The sequence below is a fragment of the Medicago sativa genome, chromosome 3 (assembly GCF_051527215.1).
Source record: "Medicago sativa cultivar Bolivia chromosome 3, Bolivia_mono, whole genome shotgun sequence".
Lineage (NCBI taxonomy): Eukaryota > Viridiplantae > Streptophyta > Magnoliopsida > Fabales > Fabaceae > Medicago > Medicago sativa.
The window spans coordinates 98084172-98097968 of NC_140751.1; the positions used below are offsets into that span (position 1 = coordinate 98084172).

The 13797-nt window shown below is 34.1% G+C and overlaps 2 protein-coding genes across 2 annotated transcripts; both read right to left on the reverse strand.

The window, feature by feature from the left end:
* Positions 1–2227: 2227 nt before the first annotated feature.
* LOC146942646 (ChaC-like family protein) lies at positions 2228–4589 on the reverse strand. Its single transcript, XM_085756707.1, has 9 exons — positions 4438–4589; positions 4214–4339; positions 4032–4108; positions 3887–3943; positions 3367–3423; positions 3213–3253; positions 3037–3108; positions 2864–2943; positions 2228–2748 (listed from the first exon to the last, which is right to left on the reverse strand). The coding sequence occupies exons 2-9, from the start codon at positions 4320–4322 to the stop codon at positions 2567–2569; spliced, it is 675 nt and encodes a 224-aa protein (XP_085612833.1). The 5' UTR covers positions 4323–4339; positions 4438–4589; the 3' UTR covers positions 2228–2566.
* Positions 4590–11068: 6479 nt separating this feature from the next.
* On the reverse strand, positions 11069–13120 carry LOC146942647 (protein mago nashi homolog). The gene is made up of 3 exons (XM_085756708.1): positions 12793–13120; positions 12042–12218; positions 11069–11274 (listed from the first exon to the last, which is right to left on the reverse strand). Exons 1-3 carry the CDS (start codon positions 13009–13011, stop codon positions 11209–11211), a joined length of 462 nt encoding a protein of 153 aa, XP_085612834.1. The 5' UTR covers positions 13012–13120; the 3' UTR covers positions 11069–11208.
* Between the last annotated feature and the right edge of the window lie 677 nt (positions 13121–13797).

Below are 13797 nucleotides of genomic sequence, written 5' to 3' on the forward strand. Positions count from 1 at the left end.
TATTAAGCGTCAATGAATGGACCTCATTCTGGACGAATGCTGGAGTCCTGCTGTTTAGCTAGTTTCAATTGACCTCATTCAAAGGTAAGATAATTGTTGTAGTTGGAAGGTACATTTCCGAATGTAATGTAATGATAGTTGACGTACATGTCTTTTACGTAATGTAATTATATGTAAATAAAATTGTCTAAGAATTAATGTTGTGTACTTATCGAATTTATTTATTCAATACGTCATTTTTATTTGAATTAATGTTGTGTACTTATTATAATTTACTTATTCGATACGCAATATTTATTCGAATTCACGTTAGATTTTATTCGAATTTTAATTATTTGAATTCACGTTAGATTTTATTCGAATTTTATTCGGATTTTATATAAATAAATGAAAATAAAAACTAAAATAAAGGAACACAAGTAATATATATAAAATCACATTTTATTAATATAATAATACATTTACAATGGGGTAAAACTAAATCTGCTTCGTCGTACCAATAACATTAAAAATAACATCTTCGTCGTACATTTATTCCTTAATAGGTGGAGTCATCTTCGTCGTACATTTATTGAGTGAGGATGAGCCTGAGAAATACCAGACTCAATTTATTGACTGAGGATGAGCCTGAGAAATAACAGACTCACTTTAGTATTGACTAAGGATGAGCCTGAGAAATACCAGACTCACTTTAGTGAGTACATTAAAAATGGAATCGAGGCAGATGGCCTTGAGGAGCTTTACAAGAAGGTTCATGCTGCAATTGGTGTTGTTCCTCACTTGAATATATAACCAATGAACAAGTTCTGGTTGAGTTTCTTTGAGTACTGGACTATGACAAACAAACATTTTTTAGAAGAAAGAGTAAAGAAGTAAAGAGGAAATGAGAGTAAGGAGGAGAGAATGTGAGGAAATGTGAGAATGTGAGGGTTTTTATAGGGGAAAATGTAGAAAAAATAGGTTGAATGAATGATGGAAAAAGAGGTTGAATGTAGAAAAAATAGGTTGAATGTTGAAAGAAAATAGGTTGAATGTGGAAAAAATTTGTTGAATGAATGAAGAAAAAGAGGTTGAATGGTGAAAAGGCCGGTGCATCCTAGAACGCACGTAGCGGTTGTTAACTGCCGGCGCATTAACCAGCGGCTGTTAACTGCCGCTGGGGTAAAATGGTCATTTCCATGTGTCAATTGGAAGTATTCTATGTTAGAAAAGCAATTTTCACTTATATAATGCTATTGTCATATAATTGGGTCACTTTGCCAACATATTGATAAATATATAAGTGGTAGGGGATTTGAACTACCTAAACAAAAGGTCAGATTATTGTGTACGGAGAAAATTCATTTGAGAGAAAAGAACGCAATGTGTCCAACGGTTTTCCAACGAAAATAAGTCACAAGGTTTTCACTTCATACCTATAATATGGTAAAAAAAAAATGGATGAAGAGAGAGATATCAAAAGGTTTATTTTTTCTGCTCACACGGTCTCACATGTAAGCAAAAGTTTATCAATGAAAATTGATATACTTTTGAAAAATTACATCAACTTTTTTGATCAAATTTTGTTTATATTCGAAACCGGTCTCTAATCTCATGTTAAACAATAAGATTCCTTTTTTTTAATACCGGCAAACCAATAACATCAAAAAGTGATACTCCCTCCGTCCCGGAATATCTGACCCATTTTCTAAAAAAAAGTGTCCCAAAATAACTGAGTCATTTCAATTTTCAATACAACTTTCATCATTCCCAATACAATATAACTCTAATTAATACTACTTTCATCATTTCCAATACAATATATTCCATTTTCCCCTTTATTTATACATTTTTCTTAATCTGTGTGAAAAACCAAACTGACTCAGATAAAACGGGACGGAGGGAGAGGGACGGAGGGAGAAGAAGTTTTGTAAGAAAAAAAAGGGCTGTTGACTGGTAGCCACTTTGTAAAAGTAGTTGGTCTAACTTCTAATAGTTTTGTTTTAAAGGAAGGTAACGAATAGCGAAATATCACTTGAGCAAATTACATTTTTGTTCAGGTTTCAATTAGTATAGTTACTCCTTCGTGAATTCTCTTTCTCAGCAATGTAGCATACTAGCATAGAAGCAATTCTCTAAAGTTCAATTCACCAAATAGACAAGATAGTTGCTCAACAGAATTCATTTCAGCTTATACAAGATTGTACTTGTCTAAATAGAAATTATCCGTTTTAATTAGTACTGTAGATGTAAAATTAACGCTCACATTGAATTCAGAACATCGAGTCTCAACATAATCTGAAAATTCATTTCAGCTTATACAAGATTGCCATTGTCTAAATAGAAATTATCCTTTATAATTAGTACTTTAGATGTAACATTAACGCTCACATTCCAATTCTGAACATTGTGTCTCAACATAACCTAAGCAGCATCTCAATGGAAAAGGGGTGAAAAAGCAGCTAAAACTAGCAAAAGTGGACAACTATATGATATTATTAAAAAAAATTGATTGATGGTTAGCAGGATCCACAGTAAATCAGTTTAGATGAAGAACTCAGATCAATTTTTAGTAATCTCCATATCCTTAACTATCCAAAGCAATAGGTTCTGGCAGTGGGTGCAACTGAAGGGTTGAAATGGGTACATGCGGCTGATGTGAAAGTTGCGCCGGTCCAACCAATTTTTTCTCGTTCAGCACTACATTCACCACTCCAAGGACTTTCCTCACTTCATTAGCAAGTTCTATCACTAAGTCGTCCTCATGACCTGTGCAAGCAAGAGCTCTCAACTTATCATCTCATAAAATTGAAGTGTATAATAACAAGAAAGCACTTGCAAATTTTAAATGTGATCATGTACGAGCTATAATGAATGTACGTACCAAGATTATGCATAGCCTTTTCTAGAAGAAAAAGATAGTCCCTGTTGTTACCGCATGGGCCATTAGCGGTTGCTATTTGCCTGAATGAATAAGCACAGTAAGTGGAATACAAGGTTAGGCCAAAATTTTGACATAAAAAAGAGGGGAAGGTAGTGTACAATAATATAATATACCTAGCCATATCCTCCAGGGGAGCAGGTCCCAGATAGTATATGTTGTTTTCTTTGTCTGGCGTAGACGTGAAACTGTATACATACATAAATGAGTTCTATCAGCAAACTTCTCCAATCATTCATGAAATGTTGATAAATATGCTAAAGAAAATAAAATACATTGTCTAATAACTTACACAATAACTCCAGTAAGAGCGGGATGCAGTGAATCTCCTTCCTGAAGGAAAGATAACAAATTACAAGTCAGAACATCAATTACTCCATTAAAGACAAAACTAGCAATCACTAGCCATAAGGAAAAAAATAAAATAATGGTTGCACATAACTAACCTTGTAGAAGTTTACAAGAGTCTTTTGATCATACTCACATTCTCGCCGCTCCAAATACTACACAAACAAATGATAAAAATATTGAAGCCAGAAAGCACATAAATAATTTAGGCAGGCTTAGAAAGTATTGGGTAAATCAAAAAGCTTATAGCCATATTTAGGGCATGTTGGGATTGGCTTATTTTTTTTTTTTGAGCTTATGCAAATAAATTAAATGCTTTTATGTATTCTTCATGAGCTTATCAAGGTAGCTTTAGCTTATGAAAATACAATTTTAGTTAGTGACAACTTATGAATTAACATAAAGCTTATTTATTTGCATAAGCTATTTTTCAAAAGCTAAAAAATAAGCCAATCCAAACGAGTCCCTAGCTAAAATAACAAATGGACTGTCATAACCTAGAATCCATTTAGTTAGAAAGTCATAAAAAATATCCTCCTACAAACGGGAAGATAAAATTATTATAGGCTAGAGAACTAGTTTAAGTTTAGAATTGTATAAGGGAAAAAATAGTTTTACCTGCATAGCCAGTTTTTCCTTTTCAGGGCCTCCTCGAACGCAATAAGCAACTCCCCACTGAAATGAAAACAAAACAAAAATGATAGTAAGAAATCAAAAATAAAAGTAATAGAGCACCACAGAAATAGAATATGAACGAACTTACGCAAATTTCCCCTTCTTTCTCCTCCAAAGTGCAAGTTCTTGCAGGGTTTTCAGGTGTTCCTCTGTGATCAATACATGCTGCAAATAACAAATAGTCGAGAAATAGCGTGTATAAGCAAAGTGTAGACAACAATGGGAATGAAAATCGAAACTCGTACCAACATGTGGAATTAATTGAGTCACCTAAATCAAAGACGCGTCTGTAGTCCTTAATGAAGCCAAGCATTTTTTCATCATAATCAAAACCTGGGTTCCATACCAGTGAGCCATAACCAAAAACCCAGAAAACCATGGCTGCAAGCAAGATTTCTGAAGAAATAAAAAACGAAGATCTCTATATCAGTTAATTGAGATTGATTATAATAAAAAATATTAGAAAATGAAAAAAGAAAAGAAGGGATTGTTACATTTGTGGATCTGAAGAGTTATTTCCCGAGAAAAATGAGAAAGAAAGGAATAAGAGAGGAATGCTGAAACAATCAGGGTTTAGCAATGAAATTAGGGTTGCAGAAATTCCCCTCTATTGATTTTTATTTTTTCTATTTCTCTCGGGTAAGGCAGGCGTGGTGTATTCCGGTTGAGAAAAGGTTGGTATTTATGGGATGAGAAAGTAAGCTAAGCGAATTTAACGGCCACCAACTTGTCTGTGTCACGTGCTTCCCCCTCATGTGCTGTCTCGTCTCTTTGAGGTTGGTAAAGTCATTTTAATTAAATTAATTAATTTTACTAACTGCCTACCCATAGTATTTTTTTTAATATATTCTTCACAACTTATCCATTTTTATTTAAAAATTAAAAGTGATAATATGTTTTTTTCTTTTAACGAGAGAGATTTGATCAATCTTTGTGATTGTGTAAGGTTGGATGAATCTTTCCTGAAAATTGTTTGAGATTAGTATAAACGTTGGCAATAAATTGGGTTTCCGTTTTGGGAGAGGAGAATAAAACTGGAAGTGCTTATTTACCTTACGGTTGGTTATTTGCAGAGATACATTGAACCTGGACGATAGTTGAGTTAAGACACTCACTTGTGTTGTGCCAGTTGTTGCCTAAACTCAAGCGTGTGATTGAAGGTAAAAACAGCATAAAATGGAAATAGAATCAAAGAATTGAGTTCAACGAACCTAGACACACCATGGGGTGTTATAGTACAAGCCAATTTAATGGTTTGCTTGTTTGGGGTTGTTAGTTGGCTTTTGATCGAATTAGGGACCAGTAGTCCACCTTTGCCATACTCCCAAAGTCTCCGGTTCTTTTGGAATTTTCAAAATTGAAACGATCCTTCGTGTTGAATTCAACTCAATTGACATTAATTTAAAATTGAAAATGGCCTGCATGTTTTGAAAATTCCCTTCAAATTAGGCCGAATTTAGGTATCCGAAATTAAAATATAGAATAAAACACTCAATTTAATTCATAAACTATCATTCTCTCAACAATTTAATCTTTGAACTATTTTTTTGACAATCAACAATTTAATCTTTGAACTGTTAAAATTAACTAAAAATTATAAACTACGAAAAATAAATAATTGAGTCCCTAATCTATTATGAAAAAACAACAAATTTATTAACAGAATGCCTAAATAGTTGGATGAGAGAATAACTTGATCTAAATTGTTTGTGGATTAAATTTGAGAGAGAATGATAGTTTAAAGATCAAATTGATTGTTTTTTTTAAAGGATCAAATTGATTGTTTATTCATAAATATAAATAAAAACAAAATGTATTTTTTTTTTTTGAAATGCAAAATGTATTCTTTCTATCGAAAAACAAAATGTATTGCATCATTCACGCACAAGTGTATAAACCAAACCAATCGAGGTGCAACTGTATAAACTAATTGAGATGCGAAACCTCTCCAATATATGTGTATCAATTTTCTGTCGTATTTTTTTTTTTGTGGTGGCCGGAAACCTTGCATATTTTATGCATTTTTCCAGATTTCAATTTTATAGATTCTATGTTATTTATTTATTTTTTAATTTCAATTTAAAAAGTCAAGATGTATGTTTTTAAATCACCGGCACTACTCCTAGCCAAATATCAATTTCCAACTAGTAAAATATATTGCTTAAAAAAAAACTCAAAAATACACGTTCCTTTTTTTGTGGTGTCCGTGTTTCGAATCCCGAACCTTGAATATATGCATTGTCCTTACCAACTAAGCTAAGTTCACGGGGACAAATACACGTTCCTTTAGTCAAGAGACTTAAGTTTTGCACATCATCAAGAGTTTTTTTTTTTTTTTTACTAACACATTCACAAGAGTTTTAAAGTTGATTAGACCATCTCCATTGGGAGGATCTTAACTATTTAAGACCCGGTACCTATTAGGTACCCCCAATGGGGAGAATCTTTTTCAGGGTCTTATAAGACCCGGAGTCTTATTTAAGACCCCAACTTTTAAGCAGGACCCACACTCTTTTAATATTAAAAAATTGAAATATAATGATATAAAGTTATTGATAGTTGATTAGTGGATCCATTTAAGAACTTTGTGTGAGATCTGGGTTGGAGTGATTGAGTGCTTGTTAGGTACTACTACTATTAAAAAATTATAAATGAGTGATGGGTACACGTGGGAGCCATTTAAGAACCCAAAAATAGGTGTCTCCATTGTGGATGCAGTAATGATCTCAAAATTGAGCGTGTAATGAAATTGATAATTGTGAATTGATTATTGAATTAAGAGTAAAATTGATAGATTAGAACTCAATTAAAATTGATGTTCTTAGTACATAAAAGACAAAGGAAAAGATAGAAGAAATTACTCTACTAGAGAGTACCAAAGGGAGAGGGGAGAGACTTTCATCATTTTTCTTTCATATCCTTCTTGTTAACCATTGCTACCTTTTATAGAAGATTAAGAGAATATTTTCTTATTAGAATTATCCCTTAATTGTTGGATCAAGTGACACATGTCCCCTTTCTCTAACCAATTGTTGATTCACTTTAATGACTTGGCTTTGCTTATATTTGGATCATAACATTACTCCCCCCATTAAAATTAACCTTGTCCTCAAGGTTGAAGCTAAGACAAATCTGTTTAGCACTAGTAATATCTATCCAAGTGACCTTCAAGTCAAGTGGACCTTTCCAATGAAAAAGAAAATATCCACCAGGATCCCATTGCTTGATTGTAAAATTTTGTTAACACACACAAGGCACGATTCAATCAATACACTGTTACGTTCCTTCAAAGCAGAGAGTGCATTGGCATGACTCCCCATTTCTACATATCTCACTTGTATACTTGGAATGACATCTCCCTTTAAATCAGTGATGGATTTTGAAATTGCCTCTTTATCCAAACTTGTCCTTGTTATGTTCAACATTCCAATGGTAGCATTAACAATAGCACACATTGCTACAAAATTCAAACTCATAAAAGTATTGTTGGCAATGGAAAATCTAGAACAATGATGAATGTTGTAGTACCAAAATCCAACTATAAGGCCCATTATAACCAAATCCGTATGAATTGCCATGATAACTGTGAGCCTCACCTTGATAACAACTAATGTTATGTTATTTCTTCCATGTTTGCTGTCATTCCCACCATCAATGAAGACCTTCCAATAGGGAACACAACTAGCTTTGCATTCCTTTAAGCATGGGAAACTCCTAGTCTGAACAAAATGAAAACATATACCAGTGGCCTCTTCATGGAAAAACACAAGACCTAAGAAGGTTTTGAAACAAACATATTGAACCAATTCTTCTGCTTCATAACCACCATACTGAAAGAAGGTCATGTGACAGTGAAAAAGTGTATTAGTAAAACCTTGCTAATAAGTGTCTCACTTTCTCCCAGCAGCAAGATATTCCCCAAGTATTGTTGTATCAATCTTGTTATGCGCAAAGGTAAAGATAACACACCACTGGCAATGCTATCCGTGAGCAGAATTATTGGGGATTCTTTATACCAATTAGCTAATCCAACTCTTTCAATAAGTTGGAAAACTGAATCAACACACATATCAATTATAACTACTGAACTCTAAAATTCATTGTGTGGGTGATGATAACTTGGAAGTATTGCATCATTAGAGTTTTTCCAGACCATGTGCTCATACGCCACAATCTTATGCATAGTAAGTCTAGCACAACCAGTAATGAAACTAGAGTCGGCCACAACAATTTTCACTGGCAATCTAGCAAGCATATTGAACATATGGATAATATCTCCTTGAGTGGTATATAGAACAATAAGTATACTTCCAATAATCTCACCAAACTTACAGTCACTTAGGACTACCACTATAGGAAGCACAACCTGAATTATCTCTTGATTTTCCATTAGTGAATTAAGACACTCAGTAAAAAATACTTCCATGACATTTGAATTGTGGTAAAGTTGCTTAACCTTCTCAATGACATTTAATATAGCAAACCTAGTAGCAGGACAAATTCCATTTGCACTAAAGCCATACCTGTTTTCTACTAGAGATTTGATATCAGGTGGTTTTGCCGGAGGTCGCAATGTATGCTCTGGAACAAGCCAAATTCCAAGACAATTAGCATAAGAATTCGAGTTTCGCACCATCGGAATTTCAACTCGGTCTGGTGGCTTTGGCGGTGGTAAATGGATTGGGACATTTTGTCGAGCACAAGAGAGGCATCTTTGCATCAATATTATTATCCCTGTTGCATCCACAGTGTGATAGTCACCAAATGAAGGTTTATCTGGTGGTGGGTTCAACGTCAACTTGAGTTTAGGTGTTTCTGGCAGAAATGTCGAAACGACAAGTTTCGACGGCGACGGTGATGTTGAAACAAAGTGAGTTCCCCCAGGGTCAAAAAGAGAAACGAAGTTGAGTGGGAGCATTACAGTCATATTTGCCCATGATGACCCAATAAACGAATCACCAAACAAATCACCACGGAGTGTATCATTTCCCAACAAGCCGACATTGAAAGAAATTGCAGGTTTAGATGTGAAGGTGCTGGGAAATTGTTGTGAGGGTTGAGGAAAATGGGATTTGGTATCGAGGTGCAAAGCCTCCAATGAATCAGAGCCATGGAATTGAGCAAGATGGTGTTGAGGTAAGGAATCGTCAATCGGAAGGAAATCATCCAATGATTTTGTCTTCTCGATAAGCATGTTTGTTGTTGCGTCTGATGAATCCAAATTTCCGCTATTGACAACACTCGTATGAGGCACTTCAATCTCCTCTGTGGATAAAAGAAAAACGTCCCAAGCTTTGAGAACATCATTCAACTCCTCATAACTGTCATCAAGCTTCATCAAGGGTGAAGATTCTTGATCTGGTCCTCTTCGTTGTCGTCGACTATCAGCAAGATACAACGATCTTCAGGCTTAAAACGCCATAGAAGTGCAATTGTGAACGTGTTCCAACTCACCCCAGGATGACGAGGAGACCACCAACACCACCATTTTAGAGCACTGCCAGTCATTGTTGTTGTAGCAAGCACCATTTTCTTCTTCTCTGTTATGCCCGACACCTTGCAGTATTTGTCAACACAAAGCACCCAAAAGTAGGCATCATAATTTCCATCAAACACTAATAGCTCCATAGATTGAGAGGTTATGAGATCGACAATGAAAGCACCAATGTAATGATCTCAAAATTGAGAGTGTAATGAAATTGATAATTGTGAATTGATTATTGAATTAAGAGTAAAATTGATAGATTAGAACTCAATTAAAATTGATGTTCTTAGTACATAAAGGATAAAGGAAAAGATAGAAGGAATTACTCTACTAGAGAGTACCAAAGGGAGAAGGGAGAGACTTTCATCATTTTTCTTTCATATCCTTCTTGTTAACCATTGCTCCCTTTTATAGAAGATTAAGAGAATATTTTCTTATTAGAATTATCCCTTAATTGTTGGATCAAGTGACACATGTCCCTTTTCTCTAACCAATTGTTGATTCACTTTAATGACTTGGCTTTGCTTATATTTGGATCATAACGGATGCTCTCATGGTATTCAATTCAATTTTAGGCCAGCCTAATAAATTAATAATCTACGAAAGTAAATGAACATTTTTTTTTTGCAAGCCTAAGCCTAAGTCCACGATGGTATTACTATTCACCAACAGGTTCTCTGGTTTGGAAAGAAGGTGGTTGTGGGGTTACTAATACATCAATGTCAATAGTTAACCCCCAGCTCTGACATCTGGTCCAATTCAGCAGATGCAATGGCCACCACCATGTGCCATCTAACACTAACACTATCCCATTATTAGGCAGGCACAAGAAGAAGCCACTTAATTGCACAAACGAACAAATTAAGCCATTTCCTAGTCAGTCACACATCAGTATTGTTTAGAGCCAAATGTTGGTGTTGTTAAGGGAAGAAAGAATCTGTTAAACGGAAGGATGGAATGGAACCATATACATACTTCTTCTGCGTCTTAACTTGTACTTTGGAGCTACACCTTTGAATCGGTTAAGAATATGAAGAACAAAATTATTCAAACATTAAAGGCGGCAATACCACTCCTCATAACTCATGTATTGAACTTAGAATCACACATTTGCTTGTTAATAATCCCATAGCAAGAGTAGATGATATGCAGATGCATCGGCTAGAGTGTCCTGCCCTCTACTCTGGCTGAAGGAGCAGTGTCCCTTTTCATTTTTGAAGTAGAACTTTTCATCGAACTATTGTTTATACACTTCAGAGTTCTGTATGAGGCTGGTAACCTCCCTTCTATGTTACCCACTAGTGTATGCCCTCATGGATAAATTAGAAGTACCACAATAAAACTTTGAATACTAATGTCTAAATAAATAATACTTCTCAAAATTTCACCACAATTGACACATAATCTTTCCCATTTTAACGCAGGGCAACTGATTATATGAATCGCTGCTTTAAAATATCATACGACACTACTTGCTGAGAACATAACTGGTGGTCAAAGAAATCATGATATTTTGGTACGTGCACATTCCATACATAAAGCATGCAACTATCAATGTAACAATTCCTGCTCCAACCATGGAAGAAGGAGAAAGAGAAAAAAAAAATACTCTAAAACCATGCATATAAAAACCAAAGATCTGGCACAAAGGTTGTCCATTCAAATCAGAATTTCCAGTTCAACAACTAATACAGATGTCAAACTTCATTAGCAAAAAGGGAAAGTTGTCAAAAGAGTTCGCAATCCCAATAGGACGAACTCATAATTAACTGCGAACATCTTATATAGGTATAGGCTTGATCTTGAAGTGAAGTGAAATAAGATTGAGAACAAAGCACTTCAAATCCTGCAAAAATATATATAACTAATAGGAATAAACAAAAGACATTATCTGATAAGAAAAATACAAGCAAAACCATTGCATAAACTACATTCGGTGATTTTTAGGTTCATGTATGATAGTGATGTATGTTGCTAGGCAAGTTTATATTTGGTTTCTTCATTTAGTTATTTGCTCTCTTAAATTCTCATAGTCCCTAACAACGCAAGCATTTCTGTCTAGTTGTTAAGCGGTTTTGATATACCTAAGCAGGTTTGATATGCTTAAATATCAAAGAAAACTTGAAATACAGTATGCTGTAATCAATCTTCTATGATTCATACTACATATAATTGTAGCTTTCTTTGTGTCACTACTTACTCATCTCCTGAGATCATTCATTGTTGCATATGCAAGGGAATACAATTTTTTTCAAATTCGGAAACCTCTTAAATATCCACAAGTTCTTCAAGGATGGACAGGGATCAACTTATGCTGGTCATGTGACAGAAATGATTTTATAAAAATTCATTTGATCTAAGCTTATGAAAGACCTTTACACATTGTAGCCAGACAAGTTGAAAGTGAATGACAACCATTAAATTAAGTCAAAACCTTCAACCATAAGCTTTAGGAATATGACTACTTAATACTTATCATCATGTTCATCATTCAGCATAATCAGAGAGGTTAAAAAACAGCATGTTACGAACAATAACCAAAATTAACAAATAAAACATCAAACAGAAGATACTACAAATAAATTCATCAAAACAATCAATGTGCTCAATCACCTGAACAAGCCAGTGAAAATTTTGAAGCCCCTCAGGATCTGCACTGTTTTCAACTTCCGCAACAGCCCCAATCTTGGTTGTGATGAAGGAGATATGCTCATTCCCCAACACAATCTCAAGCTCCTGACGCCCTACCCGGTCAGGTTCTGGCCAGTTTTTATCATCTTCCTTCATAATCTGAACAAAGCCACCAATATCAACCAATCAAACAAACAATAACCACCAAACCAAACCCAAAACACATTTATTCAAAAACAAAAGAAAAACACAATATAACAGGATTTTCTTTTTTTAGAAAAAGAACTTAACAAAAAAGTTATCAACTTAACATTAAGATTCAAATACTGAGACATATTTCATATTAAAATTGAAACAGAAACTCAGCAAAAATTGCAATGGGAAATGAATAGGCATATAAGTAAAAGGTTTAAATATATCTAGTCCCTCCAAATATGCCATTTTTTCTTACCCGTTCAAAAAGTATTTGTTTGTTTCTAGTCATTTGCAAATATGTCACATTTTACCGTTTGCAGTATCAGTGAGTATTAAGATTGGTCTATATTCATTCAAAGAACTACAAGCAAATCTTCTATGTATGACAAGAACAAGTTTAATATGATACTAAAACAAAGCAACCAAAATCAAAACCAGAAAATTGTGTATTTTTAATGACTAGCAACATAAAAAACATTAGAGGACTAAAATCAAAACTCTGAATATTTGTAAGGATCATTTACATAAATTAGATTACCTCGCTATCTGAAACCATTCGACGACATTCATGAATAACTGCAGGAGATACGTAAACCTCCTTACGAATGATTGTGTCGTTTTTGTAATTGGAGTTGTTGGCGTAACGAAGCTTGCCATTGTCTGTGAACTCAAACTCCAAGAATTCGTGACCATGCTTGCCCTTATGTCCAATGTGGTATCTCAAGTAGAACACTCCATTCTCTTCTTCACTTCCCATTTCTCTCAAACTCAAATTGCTACTAACAAAAGCCTCCCCGATTTATTTACCAAGCTGGGTCATTCATTTCTAATAGTCATTAATGTAATTAATTACCAATATTAATTACCATTACAGATGTATCATGAAAAATCAAAATGATTTATGCTCATTTATATTTTTCATAGCACTATAAAACCATAGCAATATTTTGACATAAATAAAATATCCGCTATCATAGTCATAATTATAAGATATGGTCCGAATTCTAATATTTTACCAATGTCACGAAAGTATTTTATCACGAAAGAGACTCGTAATTATAATATTTTATCCAGCAAAATATTTTAGGCTTAATTGCATGTTTGGTCCCTTATGTTTATTTTAGTTTTCAAGTTGGTCCCTTACGTTTTGAAAGTTTCAAGTTGGTCCCTTACGTTTTAAAAGTTTTCAAGTTGGTCCCTTACGTTTTGAAAGTTTCAAGTTGGTCCCTTATGTTTATTTTAGTTTTCAAGTTGGTCCCTTATGTTTATTTTAGTTTTCAAGTCGGTCCAAAACATAAGGGACCAACTTGAAAACTAAAATAAACATAAGGGATCAACTTGAAAACTAAAATAAACATAAGAGACTAACTTGAAACTTTCAAAACGTAAGGGACCAACTTGAAAACTAAAATAAACGTATGGGACCAACTTGAAACTTTCAAAACATAACGGACCAACTTAAAAACTAAAATAAACATAAGGGACCAAACATGCAATTAAGCCAATATTTTATCACGAAAGTATTGCGAATGAATCCTGAGCA